The 24,849-nt window shown below is 33.9% G+C and overlaps 1 protein-coding gene across 6 annotated transcripts in view; it reads right to left on the bottom strand.

Annotated features, from left to right (window-relative positions):
• ADAMTS6 (ADAM metallopeptidase with thrombospondin type 1 motif 6) overlaps positions 1 to 24,849 on the bottom strand; it is a 289,127-nt gene that overhangs the window by 150,253 nt on the left and 114,025 nt on the right. For 5 of the 6 annotated variants that reach the window (XR_011249658.1, XR_011249659.1, XR_011249660.1 and 2 more), the window contains exons 8-9: positions 23,145 to 23,188; positions 18,939 to 19,044 (exon numbers count right to left, since the gene is read on the bottom strand). The exons of the other annotated variant lie outside the window; for it this stretch is intronic. Coding sequence is in view for 2 of the 5 variants with exons in the window: in XM_069556308.1 (XP_069412409.1) it covers positions 18,939 to 19,044; positions 23,145 to 23,188 (150 nt within the window). In the remaining 3 variants the exon portion in view is untranslated. The remainder of the gene's footprint in view (positions 1 to 18,938; positions 19,045 to 23,144; positions 23,189 to 24,849) is intronic. 6 annotated transcript variants of the gene reach the window in all.

Here is a 24,849-nt window from a genome sequence, read left to right as displayed (position 1 = left end):
TCCACTAGTAATTAGAGAAAATAAATGAGAGCAAACTTTAAACCATCATATTAGCAAAAGTGAGAATGTTACCTAGGACTAAATATTGGCAATGGTATAGAGAAACTGAGATCTTAGTATAGAACAGTTAAAGTGTGGCAGGGCAGCTGTTCCATAAGGCAATTCAGCAGTACTTTGATTAAATTAAATAGAAGAAACATTATGACCCAGCAATTCTATTCTTGGAGAGATATTCCAGAAATATTCCTAAAAGGAACATGTATGGGGATGTTAGTGACAGAATTATTTACGATAGCAAGGAGTTGAAGACAATATAGGTGTTTGTCACTGGGGAATGGATAAGTAAACTTTGGCAGATGCATACTATGGAAAACTAGGCAGAAGTTGGAAGTAACAAACAAGATAGACGTCTACACATAAATATAGGTGGATCTTAGAAACACTGAAAAACTGAGAAAAGGAACAAGGTCTACACCAGTATATCATACAAACAAAAATTACATACATATTATCAAATAACAAAGAAAGGCCAAGGAACTGTCCCGGAGAGTTAAAGACTAAAGAGACATGAGCAAATGCAACAGAAACTAGACTGGAGGAGGGAAAGGTTAAAAAAAACACTGCTGAGACAACTGAGGAAATCTGAATATGGATTACATATCAGATAATAATAGTGTATAGATATTAAACTAACTTGATAATCATACTGTGGTTATATAAGAGACTGTTTTTTCTTCTTAGGAAAGATACTGAAATATTTAGGGATAGGGGGCATGTCTTCAACTTATTTTCAAATAGTACAGAAAAAATACATGTACATAAGAGAAAGAAATGTTGCAAAATATTAACAATTAAAAAAATATGACTCAAGAACATATGGGAACTCTTTCTACTATGTCATTTTCTCCATAAGTTTGAAAACATTTCAAACTTAAGTTAAAAAATAAACAGACATATATAAAACAATCTGCAATATTTTGCAAGGATACAGATGATTTCAAATATGCTAAGTCACTTCAGTCATGTCTGACTCTTTGTGATCCCATGGACCATAGTCTACCAGGCTCCTCTGTCCATGGGAATTCTCCAGGCAAGGACACTGGAGTGGGTTGCCATTCCATTCTCCAGGGTATCTTCCTGACCCAGGGATCCAACCCTCATCCTTTATGCTTCCTGCACTGGGAGGTGTTCTTTACCACTAGTGCCACATGGGGAGCCCAAATATAGGTATCAATTTTATCAAAGGAAAGAGGGAAGCAAGGGAGTGAAAATGAGAATACAGAAATGTACATTTACATATATTAAAACAGGGCTTCCCTGGTAGCTCAGCTGGTAAAGAATCTGCCTGCAATGCAGGAGACCCCAGTTCGATTCCTGGGTTGGGAAGTTCCCCTGGAGAAAGGATAGGCTACTCATTCCAGTATTCTTGGGCTTCCTTCATGGATCAGACGGTCAAGAATCCAGATGCAACGTGAGAGACATGGGTTCGATTCCTGGGTTGGAAAGATCCCCTGGAAGAGGGCATGGCAGCCCACTTCAGTATTCCTGCCTAGAATCCCCATGGACAGAGGAGCCTAGTAGGCTATAGTCCATGGGGTCGCAAAGAGTTGGACACAACTGAGTAACTAAGCACAACACATATTAAAACAAGAAGGGTTCTTGCTGGGACTGATAATGATGATGTGCCAAGATCTAAGGAAAGATAGATAAACAGATAAAAAATAAACTCAGCCCCCTGCTCTTGAGGTAAATAATAATTTAAAAAAAAAGAACAAAGGAGAGTTGGTGAACCTGGTGCCCACTCCATTGAAAGAACAGTGATAGGAAGAGAACATTATCATGGTTGGTTTTATGTGTTTAATAAAATACTTCAGATTAGGTAATGATTGTCATTTGTTTGACAGAGAGAGATAAAGGCACATATAGGTAGAGAGAGAGAGAGAAATGAGAGAGACGCTCTTATGATTTCCCATATTTTGCTGAGTATGATACGTCTGCAAGGCTTGCTCTTAAGGCCCCAGGACATTCCTCAGAATAACTTTGAGAAATGAGGTTACATCCCTTTGTTATAAAAGTATTGGGCTTCCCAAGTGGCCCTAGTGGTAAATAACCTGTCTGCCGATGCAGGAGACAAGAGACTCAGGTTTAATCCCTGGGTTGGGAAGATCCCCTGGAGAAGGAAACGGCAACCTGCTCCAGTATTTTCTTGCCTGGAGAATCCCAAGGACAGAGGAGCCTGGCTACAGTCCATAGAGTTGCAAAGAGTTGGACATGACTGAAGCAACTTAGCACACATAGAAGTATTAGATTCCCCAAGCTCACTGTTTCTCAGTTTTGATATAAACCGACTACTTGTGTGGCATTTATCTGAGGCCATACTGTGCTGCCCATGTGGGATTTTGGGTTCCTTCCAAAAGGAAACAAAATAAATATACTAATACTTATACTACTTGCTGTGCTTAAGTGCCTGATTCAGGAACTCATGCCTTTTGCTAGCATCCATATAACAGTAATAAGCTAACTTATTGGCTTATAAGTAAGGCAAAACAAATCTCAAATCCAATGATAGAAGTTTGTACTCGATTAGGATAACATCATTAGGAAACAGCAACCCACTCCAGTGTTCTTGCCTGGGGAATTCCACAGACAGAGGAAGCTGGTGGGCTACAGGCCATAAGGTTGCAAAGAGTCACACGACTTAGTGACTAATAACAAGGATAGCATAGCCAATTATGGAAAGCTAAGTAATCCTGAAACCAAAGTATTCCAAAATTATTCTTAACTTTTCAAAAAATGAAGTACAAAATCTGTTAAAACAAAGTAGGCTTTTTGCTTTCTTTCTTTCCCAGGAAATAAATTGTTTGATGAACATTTTCAGCTAAACCTCCCCTACGCGATACAAATGAAAGACTAGGAATTCCCCTTCTCATATCCTAGTACTTCTGATTGTATCTCAAAGTTTAAAGGACACTTATTTCTACACTGGGAGTAAAAAGTTTTCCCTTTTCCTCTAATATATCACTCAAAAGCAATAAAAAAAATGGGAAAAAAGAAACATAAACTCCACATTCAATGAAAAGTAGAAAACTTGTAAAACCATAAACCACCATGTCATAATGTACATGGAGGGATGATTAAATACAGAAAAATCAAAGAGGAATGAAGAAAGACACACAGAGGGGACAGTAATAATTGATATAAGCTAAAACGAGTAGAGCATGGTCTCTGAAGTTAAGTTCAACAACCTGAGGGACAGAACCAACAATACTTCTTATAAACAGCTGGAATAAGGGTGCAAACTGTTGGAATATACACCCTTATTCTAGATGTCACAAGAGTAGATGGGGCTGACTGGGGAGTCAAACAAACCATATTTGTAGGAATCAGTCTGTCAGTGAGAAAAGGTGAAAGAGAGATTCTATCTTGCCAGTAGTTATTTAAAAAAAAAAATACAGAGTTAAAGAATTTCAGTCATGCAACACTGTATATCATTAATACATTTCTGTTGACAAAATAGCTCTGGTCCCTCTGCAACATAACCTTCTACAAGTAGTTCACCCAGAAAAATCAAACTCATTCAAAGATGTGTGGTTCAAAAGGAAAAAGAAGTGTGTCAACAAATATATTAAATATTTAAAAGAAAAAAAAGAATAGGAAAATACAAACAAGATGAAGGACATCTGGCAGAAAAAAATATTGCTACAGAGAAGATAAAAATTGGACATGTATGAACCCAAACTTAACAAAGCCATCATTTCAGAAAAACAAGAATTCAATGTGGAGATACAAGTAATCAGGGAAGATATGGTAAGACAAGAGATGAAAACATGAACTGTCAGAGGGAATAAATGGAGGAGGAGGAGGAGAATAAAACTATTATAAGAAAAAGGCCACGCTGAGGTAGCAAATAAGAAAAACAGGCAACTGCTAAAAATATTCCTCACAGAAGTATAAAAAAAGCAGAGTTTAAAAGAATCAAAGTAAAAGAATCCAATATATGTATCACTATTATTCCCAAAGAGAAGAATCAAAATAATAAACACTAAGAAAAGTGATTTAAAAGTACAAGAAAACTTTCAAGAAATAAAAATGGCTCAAATCTCATCAAATGTGAATTATTCTACATCCTAGGAAAAACTGACACAGGTGCATCCACATTGGATCACATCCTAGTAAAATTACTGAACATCAAAAACAAAATATATTGGGGGCAACACAAGGCAAAAGAACAAATTACCTGTAATAGTAAGATAATCAGATTAACCTCAGATTTCTCCACGGTGACATTTAACACAAGCGTACAATAGAGCAGTGCCTAGGAAAAGTCTTGCATTCAGCCAAACTGAGTATAAAGTCGTTTTGAATAAGACCACAAGAAACAGAGGTCTTATGAATCATTCTTATAACAACTACTTCAAGATAAACTTCAGCTTTGTTTAGAAATAATGTTAAGGTGTGATGGTTTATTGACTCTGAGTTTTATAGCAGGCAATATATACAACACATGTAAAATTAGTCACCAGTCAGATTAACTCCTTTATCGTATTTCTTAATCATATTTTCTTGTTTGTTGTTTTATTTTTCTGGGGAGGTTAATCTTATTCTCTTATGCTCATAATATATGACATAAGAGAGAATAAAACATATATTTACATCTTAGAGAAAAACTATAAAGCAAACATCCATCATATCTCCACCAAATTTAAGAAACACACATTTTCAGAATAATAAAGTTCTTGTCTCCTGTACTCACCTTAACAGTTATATCCTTTTTACCCTGAGAGAGAAACACTATCCTGACTTCTTGGGTAATCATTCCCTATGCAACTCTAAACCATATATGTTAACTCTGCCTGGTTTTGAAATCTATACAAGTGGAATCACAGTGTACTTATTCTTTTATAACTTGCTTCTTTTATTCAGCAATCTGTTAGAAAGCATAATCTTTGCTGAGCTGTCTAGCTATACACATCATTCGTTTTCACTGCTATATAGATTTCCAATGTAAATATGCCATTTAATTATCCATTCAATGATGAAGAATTTGCTGTAGTTCCTGATATGGGGCTACTATGGACAATGCTGCTATGAAGTGAAGTGAAGTGAAGTAGCTCAGTTGTGTCTGACTCTTTGTGACCCCAGAGGCTGTAGCCTACCAGGTTCCTCTGTCCATGGGATTTTCCAGGCAAGAGTACTGGAGTGGGTTGCCATTTCCTTCTCCAGAGGATCTTGCCAACCCAGGGACTGAATACTAAGCTCTTTTGTTCATTTTTCAAGTGAATTTCTGCTAACCATCCATAGTTTTTCATTTGTTCTTTTAAATAAAAATTGTGTTCCAGGAAAAAGTAGCTAGTTCATCTCAAACAACTGCACAAGCACTTTTCATTATAATAACCAACAGACTAAGACATGAAGCAAAAGGAGGATTACATACTTCCCATTCTATGAAACAGATGATTTGTTAAAGACATGCACTTTAGGGTCATGATTTAATAAAATTAATAATTCTTCTGCTTCATCAAGGATATTTTTAACTGAAACAGGGGTGATGGTAACAAATACAATGACATTTAGTATGGTTGCCTAGATTCAGGCTAAAGTGCCAGTACATACGCAACACTGTTTTTGTACAATCAGAGGAAACAACAAAAAAAGTCTTAGTATTATTATGAAAGAAAAAAAAGAATACCAAAAAAAGCGTGAGTTAGAAGATGTTCTTGAAATGATCAAGAGTTGGAAAACTGACCAAGGAAAAGAGAAAAAGAGACAGTGATAAAAAGACATATTCCTTCAGAAGAGAAGACTGTTTTCATTATCAATGTATCCATAATATATTATATATTTGGTAAATATAGCAGCTGCTCAGTAAATCTCTGAAATCAAATAAATTGTACACCAGTGAGAGAGTACATACTGATCAACTGTGAACCATAACAGACATAATTTGTGAAGTATCATACATTTATACCTCCCTTGATTTCTTCAAGAAAATTAGAGATACCAAGGAACATTTCGTGCAAAGATGGGCTCAATAAAGGACAGAAATGGTATGGACCTAACAGAAGCAGAAGATATTAAGAAGAGGTGGCAAGAATACACGGAAGAACTGTACAAAAAAGATCTTCACAACCCAGATAATCATGATGATGTGATCACTAATCTAGAGCCAGACACCCTGGAATGTGAAGTCAAGTGGGCCTTAGAAAGCATCACTACGAACAAAGCTAGTGGAGGTGATGGAATTCCAGTTGAGCTATTTCAAATCCTGAAAGATGATGCTGTGAGAGTGCTGCACTCAATATGCCAACAAATTTGGAAAACTCAGCAGTGGCCACAGGACTGGAAAAGGTCAGTTTTCATGCCAATCCCAAAGAAAGGCAACGCCAAAGAATGCTCAAACTACCGCACAATTACACTCATCTCACATGCTAGTAAAGTAATGCTCAAAATTCTCCAAGCCAGGCTTAAGCAACACGTGAACCATGAACTTCCTGATGTTCAAGCTGGTTTTAGAAAAGGCAGAAGAACCAGAGATCAAATTGCCAACATCTGCTGGATCATGGAAAAAGCAAGAGAGTTCCAGAAAAACATCTATTTCTGCTTTATTGACTATGCCAAAGCCTTTGACTGTGTGGGTCACAATAAACTGTGGAAAATTCTGAAAGAGATGGGCATACCAGACTACCTAACCTGCCTCTTGAGAACTCTGTATGCAGGTCAGGAAGCAACAGTTAGAACTGGACATGGAACAACAGACTGGTTCCAAATAGGAAAAGGAGTACGTCAAAGCTGTATATTGTCACCCTGCTTATTTAACTTATATGCAGAGTACATCATGAGAAATGCTGGACTGGAAGAAACACAAGCTGGAATCAAGATTGCAGGGAGAAATATCAATAACCTCAGATATGCAGATGACACCACCCTTATGACAGAAAGTGAAGAGGAGCTAAAAAGCCTCTTGATGAAAGTGAAAGACGAGAGCGAGAAAGTTGGCTTAAAGCTCAACATTCAGAAAACGAAGATCATGGCATCTGGTCCCATCACTTCATGGGAAATAGATGGGGAAACAGTGGAAACAGTGTCAGACTTTATTTTTGGGGGCTCCAAAATCACTGCAGATGGTGACTGCAGCCATGAAATTAAAAGACGCTTACTCCTTGGAAGAAAAGTTATGACCAACCTAGATAGCATATTCAAAAGCAGAGACATTACTTTGCCGACTAACGTCCGTCTAGTCAAGGCTATGGTTTTTCCAGTAGTCATGTATGGATGTGAGAGTTGGACTGTGAAGAAGGCTGAGTGCCAAAGAATTGATGCTTTTGAACTGTGGTGTTGGAGAAGACTCTTGAGAGTCCCTTGGACTGCAAGGAGATCCAACCAGTCCATTCTGAAGGAGATCAGACCTGGGATTTCTTTGGAAGGAATGATGCTGAAGCTAAAACTCCAGTACTTTGGCCACCTCATGCGAAGAGTTGACTCATTGGAAATGACTCTGATGCTGGGAGGGATTGGAGGCAGGAAGAGAAGGGGACGACCGAGGATAGGATGGCTGGATGGAATCACGGACTCGATGGACCTCAGTCTGAGTGAACTCCGGGAGATGGTGATGGACAGGGTGGCCTGGCGTGCTGCGATTCATGGGGTCGCAAAGAGTCGGACACAACTGAGCGACTGAACGGAACTGAACTGAACTGATGGTGAATAATATACTGAAAGTATGTACTATCATATAAGCAGTAATAAATGGGCTAGAGGGCAGGTTTCAGGTCAAAGTAAATGGCATCATCAGTCAGAGACAAGGTGGTTGCTATATAGAGACCAAGAGATATGTAATAAAGGTTACTCATTAAGTTTCTGTAACTGAGGAGTCTATCATACATATTAATCTATTGTTACACATGCTTTTCTCAAATGTAAGTACATAGTTTTCTATGCAAATGATATTTTTTCATTTGAAACTATATTTAAACTTCCCCTTTCTATGACAGACAGATAGAAATAGATATATCTTAGGAAAGAAAGTCTTATGTTTTAAGATATATACGAGGCAGCTCATTTGTGATTACATTTTATGTCATTTCACCATATATGACCATTTAACATTGCAAAAGTAATACAACGTGTGTGTGTGTGTGTGTGTGTGTGTGTGTGTGCGTGCACTCAGTCCTGTCTGACTTTTTGTGACCCTACAGACTCTAGCTCGCCAGACTCCTCTGTCCATGGAATTTTCTAGGCAAGAATACTGGAGGCTGCCATTCCTACTGGCAGGCTGCCATTACCTACTCCAGGGCATCTTCTCAACCCAGGGATCGAACATGCATCTCTTGTAACACAAAATAACAATTTACTTTTGATTCTGGTATATAATTAATACTGGTTCTTTTGGAAGATTTGTAAAAATGAAAAAGCATAAATATAGACTGCTGAGTAAAAATTTAATACACATTGTCAGGACTTCTTCTAAAAATCAAAACAGATGTTTTCAAACCTAACAGAAAATCTATATAGCTAAGGAAAATCTTAAAATGCTTAATTCAGTTTTTTGTCTAATCAGTTAATTTTGCCATGTTGCTAATATATTAACATCATTGTTCTTTTTAGAAAACCATGGTACTTTAAACTCTGCCTTTCATTTTATTAAATATAAATTCTTCACTAAAATAAGTTGATGACTATTCAGTTCTTCAAAAATATAACACATTTACAACTACAAAAAGAATAGTTTCCTAACATTTTCAATATGATTAAATTTCTCTTCAGAAAGTGATGAAATAATTATAGTCTAAATTGTGACAATTATAAAATCTCAAAACTACGTCTTCTCATTGTAGCAGAAAAATACAAAGGAACAAAGGGACATCTTTCCTTACAATTATTTTCCATTTATTCTCTTTGATCTGTTCTTAGTCATAACTGATCTTGGCTATGAATCACTTGTTATAAAAAAGCAAAGATGAAATTTAAAGGATGTATTCAGAAACTTCTCTACCCACATCTGGCAAACATTTTTAGATTTAACAGTTACCCACTAGGATAGCTATTACCATTTGTTCATGTGTTTTCTAAAACAGAGTTTGGAATTCACTTCTACTTTTGGGCTTTATATACAATTTACTAAACTAAGTGAACTCAAGATTCTGAACTTATTTAGGAAGATATTTAACAAGCGAGGTGCCTGAAAGAATCTAGGACCTAGACTCTTTCCACATGTGTAGAAAGCAATGTTCACATTTAGTATAAACATTTCTGAGTTGAAAGTTAGGTTTCTAAAGCCAATGATATCACTATAATGCATTTACATCTTTTCTACTTCTACTTCACACTTTTTTCCTTTCATCTAACTGTAAAGATGCTAGGGGTCAGAGGAAACAAGCTATTTGAGACATACTAAGATTTTGGGCAGGGTATGTACATGTATGTGCATTTATTTGTGTGCATGTGCAGTGAAAGGTAGGGAAGACAGAAAATTATGGCAAAGATAGGGAAGGCAGCTGAAACAAGGAAACCTTTGTTGTTATAATCTTCCATGTACTATGAGCAAAATGTAACTGAATTCGTTTATGGCAGCTGAAATTTATGTCGACCAATTAGTACAATCGTGTCTGCCTACAAATTCATTCTTTGCTTTTCTGCATGAAGAGAGTGCCTTATCAAAGTTCTTAAAGTTGACAGTAACTGAATTCTACTTCAGTAGGTTTAATATTTATATAACACACACATACATACACCTATTCTGTCCTGTAATTCTAGACATTTACTTCAGTAATTACCTGATTGGTTTTACCTACATTTTGTATTACTGCATGTCATAGCAAAGACTTAGTGAAGTAATTCAATTTGTTAGAATTTCTTATAAAAACTTTTCTTAAAAAATCTTAATGTTACTATCATTGTTTTAGCTATTATTGGGAGTATGTCTGCATGTGTGACAGCCTATATATTAAAATGCATATTGTATTAATATATATAACATATATATATGTGTATGTGTTATGTATATAGGCAGGTAACATAATTTTGGCTTCTTCCTAGCCCTGACAGTTATGGAGTAGTATTTTAATAATAATAGCAATATGAAATATATAAAAATTTTATAGTAGATTCATAAAATCTAATACAAATAGGAAGAAACAGGCATATTATATCATACATGGTATTACTAGCTTAGGTAAATAACAATGGCACCATACAGCTCTAAAGCTTAATCAACTGACAGAGTAAAATGTTTGTCATCTTCCATTGAATAAAAAATTTCCATATTAGAAAAAAAGTAAGTTCATTGCTTTTCCCAAAGGGTGTAAAACCTTAAAGGAACCACAACATTCATTTTAGAGTTAGACCTTGTAATATGAACATTTATCATTCAATCATTCATTCAATCATTAACAATTATTGACAGAATGCTTATTACCTCACATTAAGGTTCAATTTACCTCAGTCCCTATTATCCAATAGATCATGTCTGGCTTTAAATAAACAATGGCAAGACACGCTGAAACACATTCAAAATGGAAAAAAGAAACATCAAAACTAGACTCAGATATTATACAAATTTTGGAACTAACAGAATGGGAATTAAAGATAATTATAATTAATATTTAAGGGCTCTAATGAAAAAAGTAGCCAATATAGAAGAAAAGGTAGGTAACAGGCAGAAAGATGAAAACTCTAAAAAAAAAAAAATCAAAAGAAAATCTAGAAACCAAAACCAGTGTAATAGAAATGTAGAATTCCTTTGATGATCTCATAAGTATACTAGGCTAACTGAGGAAATAATTAGTGAGCCTGATGACAGCTCAACAGAACCTGCCAAAATTGAAATGCAGAGAAAAAGAATGAAAAAGAGCCCCCCCCAAAACAGAGTAAAACATCCACGAACTCTGGAACAATATCTGAAGGTATTACATGTATGTAATATAAATACCAGAAACAGAATAAAGAAAGACTACAGTCGAATGAATGTTTGAAGTAATGACCAAGCATTTTCCAAAATGAACAGATACCAACAACACACTCAGGAAGTCCAGAGAATATCAAACAGGATAAATATTTTTTAAAAAATATCTACTTATATTGACTCAAACTGAAGAAGACACAAAATCTTAAAAGAAATATCTTCTAGAGTACAAGGATAGGAATACCAGCAATTTTTCATCAGACATCATGCAAATTCTATATCCAGTAAAATTATTCTTCAAAAGCTCTGAAGGATAATTACTTTCACAAACAAAAACTGAGAGAAGCTATTATCAGTAGACCTGTACTGAAAGAAATGTTAAAAGAAGTGCTTCAGGGAAAAGGAAAATTAAATAAATTAACTAATTAAAAATAAATAAATAAATATATAAATTTATTTAAAATTTTTATGCTAAAACTCAAGAGAAACCATTAAAATTTTAAAGGAAGCATAATTGATAAGCTATGAGAAGAGATAAAACCATGTAAAATGCTCAATTAAAACCAGAGAAAGGAGAAAAAGAGAAAGAAAAGAAACAAACTGTAACAAAGAGAAAAGTTACAAAAATAGTAGATATTAATTCAACTATATTAATAATCACTTTAAATATAAATGGTTTAAATACATCAATTAAAAGCGAGAAACTATCAAGAGTGAATAAAGATATAAGAACTAATTATATACCGAATTTAAGAAATCCACTATAAATATAAAGACTCAGTGAAGCTAAAGGGATGTACATACACAGATAAACCTTGCTCATATGAATCAAGAGAAAACTGGGGCAGCTATATTAATTTTAGACAAAGAATACTTCAGAAAGGAGAAATTCTCAGGATAAAAATATTAAACAATAACTTAGAGGTCATTTCTCCAAGGAGACAAAAAACTTAACAAGAATGTATGCATTTAACAATAGTGTCAAACATTTGAGTCAAAACTGATACAAAAGTATAGGGAAATACACAAATCCATTACTATAATTGGAGATTTAAACATCCCTTTCCCAATAACTGATCGATCAAACAGGAATAAAAAATCAGTAAGGATACAGTTGACCTGAACAGCACTATCAACTGGATCCAAAGAAGACATACAGAGGGCCAATAAGTACTTGAAAAGATGCTCACATCACTAATCACCTGGGAAAATCAAAACCACAATGAGATATAATTTTATATCTGTTAGAATGGCTAACAAGAGATTACAAGTGCTGGCAAGGATGTGGAGGAAAGGGAACTACTTTGCACTGTTGGTGAGAATGTAAATTGGTATAGCCACTATGGAAAATAGTATTAAGTTTTCTCAAAAAAATTGAAAATAGGACTATGATATTTTCCATATGATATGGATCATATGATCCAGCCATCCCACTTTTGGATATATAGTCAGAGGAAATAAAATCTCTATTGCAAATAGATACCTAAACTCTCATCTTCATTGCAGTATTGCTCACAACAGCCAAAATATGAAAGCATACCAAGTATTCACCAATGAATGAATGGATAAAGGAAATGTGATACACATCCCCGCTCACACAGTGGAATATTATTCAGTCATAAAAAAGGAAATTCTGCCATTCCCTTCTGTATAGCAAAATCAACAATCAACAAAATAAAAGGGACTCTATGAAAGGAAGAAAATATTTGCAACATGGATGAAACTTGGGGCATTAAGATAAGTGAAATAAGTCGGATAAAGACAAATACTGTTTGATCTCACGATATATGTGGAATCTAAAAAAGCTGAACTCATACAGAGTAGACTGGTGATTGTCAGGGGATTGGGGTCTGGGAGAAATGGGAAGATGTTGTTCAAAGTGTACAAACTTCCAGTTATGAGATGAATAAGTTCTGGGGGTCTCAGGAAAGCATGGCTGACTATAGTTAATAATACTGTATTGTATGGGCTTCCCTTGTGGCTCAGCAGTAAAGAATCTGCCTGCAATGCAGGAGATGCAGGAGACACAGGTTTGATCTTTGTGTTGGGAAGATCTGGAGGAGGCATGGCAACCCACTCCAGTATTCTTGCCTGGAGAATCCCATGGACAGAGGAGCCTGATGGGCTACAGTCCATAGATAGGATCGCACAGAGTTGGACATGACTGAAGCAACTTAGCACGCATGCAAGCACTGTATTGTATACTTGAAACTTGCTAACAGAATCAATCTTAAATATTCTCACCATACCCACACAAAGAAGCAATTATATGATGTGCTGGATCTGTTAACTAACCTTATCATGGTAATCATTTCGTAATATATACGTGTATCAAATCATCACGCTGTACACCTTAAACTTATACAATGTTATATGTCAATTATATCTCAATAAAGCTGGAAAAAAAGGAGAAAACACAAATTACAAATATCAAGAGTAAATGATGAAATGTCATTATTTATATTATAGACATTAAAAGAGACAATAATAAGAATAACTGTAAAACAAAATTGGTAATTTTGCTGAAATAGTCAAATATGTCGAAATACAAAGTTAACCCCCCCCAAAGAAAGACTCAAAGATTTTAAATGTTATCTCACATCTAATTGAAAAATTAAATTATTAATAATAGTCCTACAAATGAAATTCCAGGCTCAGATGGCTTCACTGGTAAAGTCTATTAAACATTAAAAATGAAATAACATCAAACTTATGTATACAAACTCTTCTAGAAAACAGAACACTTCTTAATTCAATTTATAAGACTAACTTTATTCTGATACCAAAACTAGTCAAAGAAATGAAAAGAAAGCTATAAACCAACAATTTTTTGACAAATTGGACTGAAATAACTGGATCTTCATATGAGGAAGAAGAGGAATTTCAACCCTTACTTCACATCATACAAAAGAAGTTAACTCAAAGTGCATTACAGATCTTAATATAAAAGCTAAAAGTATAAAACTGAGACAAAAATATTGAAGAAAATCTTCACAATCTTGAAGCAGACAAAGATTTCTTAGGACACAAAAACACAAACCATACAAAAAATATAAATAAGATTTCATCAAAATTTAATTCTACTTTTCACAAGACATCATTAAAAAATGAATGACAAGCAAAAGACCTGGAAAAAATATTCACATTGCATATATATGATAAAGACTTTTATCCAGAATATATTCAGAATTCTTGCAGTTCAATAAGAAACACCTCAGTTTTTTTTTTTCCAAATGGGAAAAGAATTTGAGTAGACATTTCAGAAGATAATAAATAACAAATATGCACATGAAAAGATGTTTATCATCCCTATTTATCAGAAAATAGATAATTAATTAAAGCCACAATGAGATACCACTAAAATGTATAATGAGTAAATCAAAAAGACATAATAATAAATGTTAGCAAGGATCTGAAGTAACTAGAACTCCCACAGACTGCTAGTGGGAATGCAAAATGGTATACAGCCATTGTGAATTAGAGTTTGTTTATTATAAAGTGAAACTAACATACACCATTCTACCAGCAGGACTACCCAAGAGAAATGAAACCGTATGTCCATACAAATTCTTATACACCAAATCTATTTAAAATAGCTCCAGACAAGAAGTAGCCTAAAATGTGATGTATGCTATTATGATATGGAATATTCCTCACAAAAAAAAGAACTATCGATATACATAACAACATGAAATGAATCTCAAAACCTGTGCTGAGGGAAGAAAGCTAGTCACAAACGGGTACCCACTAAATGAGTCTACTTAAAACTACAGGAAACTATAGGAAAGACAAGTTTAATCTATAAAGATAGAAACTAGATCTGTGGTTGTCTATAAAAGGGAGCAGAGGGACTTTTCTCAGGTAATATTCGTGTTGATATCGTGATTGCGGTGATGGGTACATAGTTATATATATTTGTCAAAATTCATCAAACTGTACACAAAATGGATGCATATTTATTGTATACAAATTATACCTAACCATTTAAAAACTTACTCATGGGAAAGCAAACACTTTGAAAAAACAGAATACTTAACTCATTTTTATAAGACTAACACTATTTTGATACCAAAATTAGACAAAGGCATTCAAGTATCAACTACCTTAGTGTATGTTTATTATTAGCCTTCTGTCAAGAAAACACAACACTTGTACACATTGCTACATTTAAAACGGATAACCAACAAAGGCCTACTGTGTAGCACAGGGAATTGTGCTCATTATGTAACAACCTAAACTGGAAAAGAATTTGAAAAAGAATAGTCATATGTATATGTATAACTCAATCACTTTGCTGTACACCTGAAACTACCATAACATTGTTAATCAACTATACTCCCAATATGAAACAAAAAGTAAAAATATATATAAAGAAAAAATAAAGTCTCCATATGTTATATATCCACCAAAAAAAGAAAAAAAAAAAACAGCACCGATCAAACATTTAAAGATATTTAGGGGGTTTCCATGGGGGCTCACTGGTAAAGAATCTGCCTGGCAAGGCAGGAGGCACAGGTTCAATCCCTGGTCAGGGAAGATCTCACATGCCACATAGCAATTAAGCCCATGCACCACAACTATTGAGCCTGTGCTCTAGAGTCCAGGAGCTGCAACTACTGAGCCTGCATGCCACAATTACTGAAGCCCGTGAGCCCTAGAACTTAAGATCTGCAACAAGAGAAGCCACTGCGATGCGAGGCCCAAGCACAAGTAAAGTAGCCCTTACTCACCACATCTAGAGAAAAAGCCCACCTGCAGCAACGAAGACCCAGCATAGTCAAAAATAAATACATAAAATTATTTTAAAAATAAAATTAAAGATACGTAGGTATTTGCAGCAGGAGAGGGGAAGTTTGGATAAAGAGAACAATAATAATAGCTTCCTAACAAAAGTAATCTAATTTACAGTTTTGTCCTGAAGTCTTGCTACATTTTTCCTTATTTAAAAAATTTCATCTCCTAACCAATCTTCTTTAAAAAGTATATCTCTACTGGAGACCAAATATTGATACTGATTTCCAAAAGCAAGACTTATATATCCTTGCAGCTTTTAATACAACTTTCAACAATTCTTCCAAAATTAGAATTATAGTTCACTCAAATGCTATTAATTGATATATGAGTTAAGTCAAATCTAAAAGTTTTATGATTGTAAAACCTGTTCATCTTTTATGAAAAATCAGACATATATAATAGTAGAGTAGCATAATGGACTGTCATCCCAGCCACATATCATTAAGATTACAAAATTCAAAATGTTATTATTTTTGCTTTATCTTTCTCCTTTCTTCTTCTTTCTTTAACAAGCAAATCTCAGATGTCCTGCTACTTGAATCACATATACTTCAACATATATCTCTAAAATATATTGATTTCTTAAAAGATTTCTATTTAAGATTATCTGCTTTTATACAGTATAAATATATAGCTTTCTTAATATATACATGCCTGGTTGAATTCTTGTGAATTCTCTTCAACATAATTTTTTTCAATTTCTAAAGCCTATGGCAGCTACATAATTAATAAAAAAAAACAAAGAAGACTCTTTTCTCTAAGGTTTCATTAAGTGTTGATAGCTTATGGCCTGCATTAAAGCCAGATATATTTAAATAAAGCATATAGATCAGTTTTTCATTTGACAAGGAAGCTGATTTTTTGCTTGCATAAGGGAATGAACATGGTCTAGTCTTAGCTATCCACTGCTGTTTAAAATATACCATTCCCACATAAGTATGTGTATGTGCTCAGTCATGTCCGATTCTTTGTGACCCCATGGACTGTAGTGTCAACAGGCTCCTCTGTCCATGGGATTTTCAGGCAAGAATATTGGAGTGGGTTGCCATTTCCTTCTCCAGTACATAAGTATACCCCAGGTGCAAAACCATATTCTATTAATATACAACCTAAAAATTAGTACAAAATATTCACAGTCTAGTAACACAGTAGAGGTACTTCTCACTAATTCATGGTCAAAGATTTTTCATAATCACTTAACATTTACCTTACTATATGATAAAAATGATAAAAACTTTTGTCTTATACTCTATATAGAGCACATTATACTCTGAAAAGTACCTGATATATTTACCATATTATTTTGTTTCAGCACTTTATTTTAATTTTAATAATGACATGAGTTGTACCACAGTTGACTTGCTAAATTCCTTAAAGTTCAACCCTACGATCTTAGAAGCAAGTAAAAGAATTTTCATCCATGAATAGGGGGTATGTTTAATAAACCCTACTTAGTTGTCTGAAGATAAAGGGATAAGGGGATAGTGATATAGGAATCAACATGGAAAGAAAGCTAATTTCTAGTGTTTCAAATAACATTTTTGAATTGAAGCATTCTGGCTTTCAATATAAAGCATTTTGTGGATTCCCCCCAATTTTCCCTCATGTTATCAAACAAGAATTAGCTGTGAAATAGTTACTCCGAGGCACATATATCTTAAGAGGTATATTCTACTTCTCTTTTACATTTCTTAAACATAAGGTACAAACCATTCATCTTAGGAAGAATTACAAGGAATTATCCATAAGGTCAACAAAACAATCTAATAAGCTTAGAGTAGCTCAGTTAGAATCTAATAAAAAATACAAAAGAGATGAACCCTCACCTTGCCTATTTAAGTGCGTATAAGAACGGGGCTTGTAACGCATATGTTGACATTGACTAACTTGTGGTTGCATGAGGTAATAGTGCCCTCATTGACACATTATTCATCTGCTGCATGTTACTTGTCCTAACCTTTCAATTTAATTGAACCTAAAAGACCCTATTAAATTCAGTCTGGTTGTATAAGATTATGACAGTCATTAATGAGTCAGATTTTTAAGTGAGTTCAAGATAAACTACCTGGTTAAGAGGGCTTTTCCCTTTTGTTTCCCTGCTGTTTATTGCAATGGAAACTAGAATACCAATATTTTTAGGACTTCATTAAAAGTGTAATACTGACTTTCCTTGTGTCTGAATTAAGTCAGGTTTGAAACTTGTTGGTTACTTGAATTCACACATAAATCAATACCAATGTGGTAAACTTTAAATTGAAACTTTCAAAGTAACGCAAGAGACTGACCCAATTTTACTCTTTACTTAGGGAGAAAAAAATGAATTACAGATTCATCTCAGGAATGACCTCTGAGGCAAGTATACAATAAACATTCATTTTGTGTGTTCTTTTCCCCCATCCATTTTTCTACCAAAAAGGCAGACTGTAAAAACTTAAGGCATACCAATCAGCATCAGAAGTTCTTGCAAACAGCCTGCTTCCTTTAGTTTAAAATGTTTGACTATCCTTTTAAAGCATTCAAACTTCTCTCCCTCCACACCAGCAAGCTTTTACATTTACTGTTGCCTGTTGCTTGAAATAAAGTAAGGGTTTTATTGCGACTGGGTGGTGGGTTGGGGGAGGGGAAAGTCATAGGATAGTTTTTGGCACAGATTTATTGAAAACAAATATTGAAAACTCCAGATCCTCCTAAAAAGTAGTGAGAATAATATCTCACTACTCCTGTAATATCAGGATTTTGTTTTTTACTGACACACAAGTACACCTGAAAATGCAAACTGCACAGCAGTAATTACACAAACCTAGAAAAGGCCATGCTCATAGATGTATGAACAGTGAAAAATCAAAGTTTACTTTATGGTAATGATGTCAATAATGGTTTTTAAATATATATGTATTGTCACTTAAGGAAATGAAAGATCATTTAAACAATTTGACTGTGAGAAATTGGGTGTTGAGTGGATCATGCTAAAGCTAAACTGTTTCAAATGTATATAAAAAAAACTTGAGTGTAGTGCATTCACTACTCTGAGGACACTAATCACTGAATCAGAGAGACTATTTAACAAGTCTCCAATTCTTAAGATGATTTATCCCAACACCTTAAATGATAACACTCTCTATTGAAATCAGACAAAAAGGTATAAAATATGGTTGAGTACGGGCATTTCACACAGTAGTTATTTATGAATTGCTCAAAAACGTGGAGCTCTAAAATTTATTTTGATTTTCTTAAACTCACTCACTTGTGACCAATCTCATGTGCAATGGTAAAAGCTGAACCCAGGCCAATGTCTTCATTAATGCTGCAGCTCCTTTCAGGCTCACACATTCCAGCCACAGAGGCCAAGCCTGAATAAACAGAAGGAGACACAAAGGGTCAAGCCAAGGTGTTTCAGTCTTAAAAAGCCCATACTTATAAATGCCTGGATTCTTTTTAATAACCTCCATGCACAGAAGGAGCAGTTGGCAAAAGGTTAACTTTCTAGTCATTTGCAAAATCACTGGGGGGAGTTTCACTTTGCCGGCTAGACATTAATATTTTTTGAACTGCAGTCAGTGCTGGAAAATGTCTAGACTAGGGGTTAGATTTATAAATTTTACTTCTGGTAACTTGGGACCACCTAGTAACTTGAGCCAGAAGAGGGAATTCAAGAAAGCATTTCTATTTTAACATTCTTCAGGCTGTAGAAAGCAAAATATATCCACATTATTTTTCTAAAGAGATCTGTTTAAGTTTAGTGGGTTCATAAAAATATACAAGCAACTTTTTAGTTACCAAAAAAAGGGAATCCCAAATGGTTTTTTAAAATGACATTTTCATAAAAACATAAATGAATGATTCAAAACAGAAAAAAGAACTATTAAAGATGTGAGGTTTTTGCATTTAAAAAAAAAATTTTTCTGAAATTAGTCCTGCAAGTGATGCAACAATTTCTTTAAGTATTTTAATGGACAGAAAGTCATTCACACATTCAGTGTGGTTGTCCCCTCTCTCATTCCCCTAAATGAAGTAGAGTTTTAGTAATAAAGCAAAAACTATGGTGTTAATTCACTGATTCTGGTGAAATGTTATGTTACTGAAGGCATTTTTCTCTTGGGAATTTTACCATGTAAAAATTTTAATATTTATTTTCAAATGAATACCATGCTTTGTGATTAGTCCATAATTTTAAAACAGTGCTGAGAAAGAAAAAAAAATTGTGTGAAAGATAAAATTTCATGTATTATAAGGAAATAGATGCCAAGTCATACTTAACACACATATGTACTTAAGTTATTTAGAATAAAGTGAAGAAAGAGTAAAAAAATATATTTCATACATTAGGAGTCTACTATCATCACCCAGGTATTAATAATTATCTTCCCATGAAAAGTGATTTCAATCTAATTCAATTAATATTTACTGAATGCAATAAACAATGTTCTGTGTTAGGAACAATATCCCAGTTGCACTAATTTCGAACAGTAAAAGCTATCCAATTCATATTCTTACTGACCAGAAAACTCTAAAATTGCATTTCTATTGTATCAATTAATACGAAATATCAACACTTACTACCATATTGGAACAAAGTTGAGGTTAGTATTAGATTTGCTAATAGACTGTTTGCTTTTCTTACTGTTTTATGTTGAGGGGTAGGCAGGAATTGGGGAAGGAAGTAATTTCTGTCTCACAGAGTTAATAGTGATACCTTTGTCCTGCTCTTCCATTCAACTAGAAGTCTTGGGACTTGAAGAAGAGGAAGTAAAAAGAGAGATTAGTTGGGCAAGATGACTTAATTGTTTTCTTTTGGTTAATCAAAAAAAAATTTAATGACTATTACTACTAAACTCCACAGAGAAAAAGAGAGGGAGGGAAAATACAAAAAACTTTGCAGTCCATTATCTTTTTTAAGCTATTGGGTTCAATACGATCCATAATATGGAAGAAATAAAGCCACTCTATTTGAATATTGTTTCTCTTTTGAGCTTTATGAAATCTGGTTTAAAAAATTGCCAATATTTATTGCTAAATTAACAGCATTTATATTCCCCAAATATATTATTCAACAGGTTATCTTTTTGTTGTTATTGTTGTTCTTGTTTGGTATGTGCCATATAGCCCTATTTTTAATTGAGAATTCTAAATGACTCCCCAGGGTGTATTTGCAAGCACAGATTTACTTCTGCATCTGCTATAAAATTGTTAGCTCTACTAAAAGAACAATCTAAGAAAGAACAGTTCTGGGAAATAACTACGATTTATTGAAAATACAAGGTATATCTTAACTAAAATAAAGAATTTAGATGCTAATATATTTTTTACAACTCCTCACCATTTTTTCTTTTCTTGTAAAATTAAAGCTGTCAGTTTTTATGTGCGATTGTGTTAATAAGGGTTTGATTACCATCAGGTCATTTAGATTTCCTCAGTCTGATGGCCAGTTTGCATGCTTAAATCTACTTAGCCATGTCACAATTAGTCACCAGCAGTACTAAGCAAGACAATATCCAAGAATTGGGATAAAATCAATATGAAAGTTAAAAAGACCACTCAAAAAGAAAAAAAACTGATCAACTGTGCTGATAACATATTTGCCACATATTAAATTCAACACATGTATATATAATGCAGTTCATTCAGTTTTCAGCATAAGAGATAGTATAAAAATAATTTATAATAGTTTATAATTTGACAAATATAATTTATATTATGATTGAAAATACATTGACATGTACCCAAGTATTAATATATTGATTCTGGACATTAAAATATACTAAAGCATTAGGCAGTGTTATTTATGTCCCAATGAAGAATGTATCTCAAGTATAAATAAACTGCTTTTAAAAAGCAAAATAGACTATGTACAGATCTACATATGAATATAGCTATACATATTTATTTCCTCAAAATATATACACTAGAGAATACAAGCTGTAGCTGGTATCCTCTTTGGGACTTAGTGGATACTGTACCTAAAACTGATTAAGTACTTAATAAAGGCTTATAGAATCTACACAATAATGGAGGGAATAAGTTAAACTGTATAGATAATTTCTACATCAAATAATACCAGTTCATTTCTATAGTAAACACCCTTATATTTCCTTAAGTGACTTTAACAATATCCTTGCAGCATAAGGGCAGATATTACTATTAACTTCATAGATAAGGAAACTGAAGAACAAAGAGCTAAATAAACTGTAAAAGGTAATGCACTAAAACTGTCAAAGCCAGTGGTTGGTTTTTAGCTCAGGTTCCCTTCCTTTGGATTATTGTTGGTCTTGTTAACATAATACACTATGAAGAAAACCTTTCTGATGTGAGCTTTCTCAGAAAAAAGAGCTCTTTCTCTGTTATGATTTTAACTAGCAAACTTCTCCACCATAATACTTGTCATTGGCAAACTGGGATTTCTTCTTTCACCGTAAATCCTGAGGGAAATGGCCTGAGGGAAATGGTGAAAGAGAAGCCTGGGAAGGCAGGTAAAATCATCAAGAGAAATTTTAATTTCTAAAGGGGTATTTAACTGACCTCCTCAGGAAGTAAGGTTAATACCTTTTCTCCCACCTCTACTTTAAATTTGATCTCAAAATTCTCATGAAGTGCATAGGAACAGATTTATAACTATTCCTTTACAGATAAGAAAAGTGAGACTTGTCAGAGAATCTAGAGAATTCACCTTCAGTTGCTTAACCTGTAGGTCTGTAAAAAGTCACTATGACACTGAAAAAAGAGAAAACATAGAAAAGGCTCCTTTTTTACTTAAAATAATTCTAGTTGCTTAACAATTTAGTTGACTTGAAAGCTACCATTTTCCCTCCTTTGTATTTGCAGTTAACATTTAACCACTATGAAGTTATGCTCCGCAACAATGCATGATTTTTTAAATTGTAGACTAGTATAGAACTGCCTTAAAAATGTGATATTTAGGAAGAACAAGGAAGATAATTCTGCTCTCTCTCTAAGTCTGGCTATAATATTTTACAAAATTGGATTTTTTTCTGTACAGGTAATAAAATTTTCGAATAATATATTAATTTATGAGGACATAATCTTTCCACAAATTGGGACCAAAAGAAGTACTGTTCTTAATGTCTCTGCATGAAGTATCTCCCAAGTTTCTTTTTCCTTTCCTTTCCTGAGATTTGAAGGTGCTTTAATTTGCCCTCAAACTCTCAATATTTTTGGAAAATACATTACAGAGATGGATTATATGAAAATGAGTGGTAACTTTTGATTTAGTATTACTGTGTGATGATTTTGAAACACCTTCTAATTTGTTTTTAATCATCATTCTACTTGTTTCCTAATCAGTGACATATCCACAAAGGTCTGGTTTAATACTTTATAGGAATAATTTCAGATGTGCCAGAAATGAAAATCACCAAATTAATAAGGATTAGAAACTAAAACTATTGGACCAAAAAGACAATCTGAACTATCCTCCCTTTATAAAAAAACTTACCCAGTGTTCCACAGGGCTTATTTTTATAAGTGCAGATATCATATCTATAGAGGAGAAAAAAGAGAAATGAAATTTGTAATCTGATCAAATTTTTTAAATGTTTTGTATATTCATCACATTTCTTTCATGGAGCTTTGGTTGTCAGACCACAATCAGTGCAATTATAAGCAGCCAGCTGGAGTGTCGGCATTTTCAGCACTCTGGGGGACACGCCGGCTGTACTACACTCACAGCCTCTGGCTGCGAGCCAATGGGACACCTGCCAGTAAGAAAGAAAGGTTAAAGTGGATTTCTGTAATTGCAAGTTCCATAAAACCATCTACCATACTGTTTTGAAGCTAGAATAGCTTGTCTGCAGAATGCTACTGCTTCTACAAAAAGCAAACGGGTGGCTTTTTATTCCCAATATCTTTTGGACCTGCTGGAACATTTTTTTTATTATAGCCACAGACGGTATTTTATACTTCTGAGCTATAAGCAATATTTGGAATTCCTTCAACTCTAACACAGGTTCTTGGTTTTTTTTTTTTTTAAAAATAGGGCTAAACAACAATGGGAATAAAATTGATATCATCTGGCTTTCCTAGTTGTATATCAATAATTCAGTGTGGTTAAAATATAAACATTTTACAAAGAACTAAAAAAATAGCTCAATAGAAACCTTTCCTAATGTTGGTCAGATACTTATTCCAATGTTGTACTACATTAAAACTCAACATAAAAAATAGAATCTATAATACTCCATATTTTAATGTATATTACATTTAGAATGCTAAATCAATATTGATGCAGACATTTAAGTACTTTTATATATCTTTTAAATTGAATCTCTAAAATCAAAAGTATTCAAACTACTAAAATGAAAATAAAAAATAAAGTTAAAAAGACTGAACATTTTTGTTTGCCTACAATTTATGCTAGAAAGGAAAAGCTTTTTTGGAAAAAAGAATAAACTTTCACCAACTACAGGAAAATCTAAGTTGGAAAAGTTTTTTTTTTTAATCGTCTATAAATGGTTAGTCCATATCACTTGAAGAAGGGGTTAATAATCAATCTCATTCTTGTTCATTATATCAAAATGTGTTTTCAAGAAACAAATATTATACCACTGGTTATTTCCTTAAAATCCCTAAAGATTCCTTTGCCTACTTTTGAATTTCAAAATCTTGATCTTGATGACTTTATATTTGAGAAAAGGGATTTCTTCTCTTCTTGCGTAACTTTATCTTCTGACCATTCACACATTCATGCCCTCTCTTTTCCTGTAATAAGTAAACCACAGGATTGCAGTACCTGGTACACTCCTAAATATAAGATAGATATCAGTATCTAGTACACACTTGAACATAAGAGAGAGGGTACTTGGTGTACTTATCAAAGCACCAGAAAATATATTCTGGGTGTCACAATCAATTTATCTTGTGATTATATGTGTAATGCCTATGACATTACATAGACACCACCCAAACCAGCAGTCTTCAACACAATGTAAACACACCTCTCATTGGTAACGCAGATAAAAATGCATTACCTATTAAACGGAGCCTATTTCCAAATCATTAATTTCCATTTGTCAGTTCAGTTCAGTCGCTCAGTCGTGTCCGACTCTTTGCAACCCCATGAATCGCAGCACGCCAGGCCTCCCTGTCCATCACCAAATCCCGGAGTTCACTCAGACTCACGTCCATCGAGTCAGTGATGCCAT

This window comes from Ovis canadensis, chromosome 16 (assembly GCF_042477335.2).
Source record: "Ovis canadensis isolate MfBH-ARS-UI-01 breed Bighorn chromosome 16, ARS-UI_OviCan_v2, whole genome shotgun sequence".
Classification (NCBI taxonomy): Eukaryota; Metazoa; Chordata; class Mammalia; order Artiodactyla; family Bovidae; genus Ovis; species Ovis canadensis.
The sequence above is the reverse complement of the archived record's forward strand: the minus strand, read 5'-3'. Positions and strand labels throughout refer to the sequence as shown.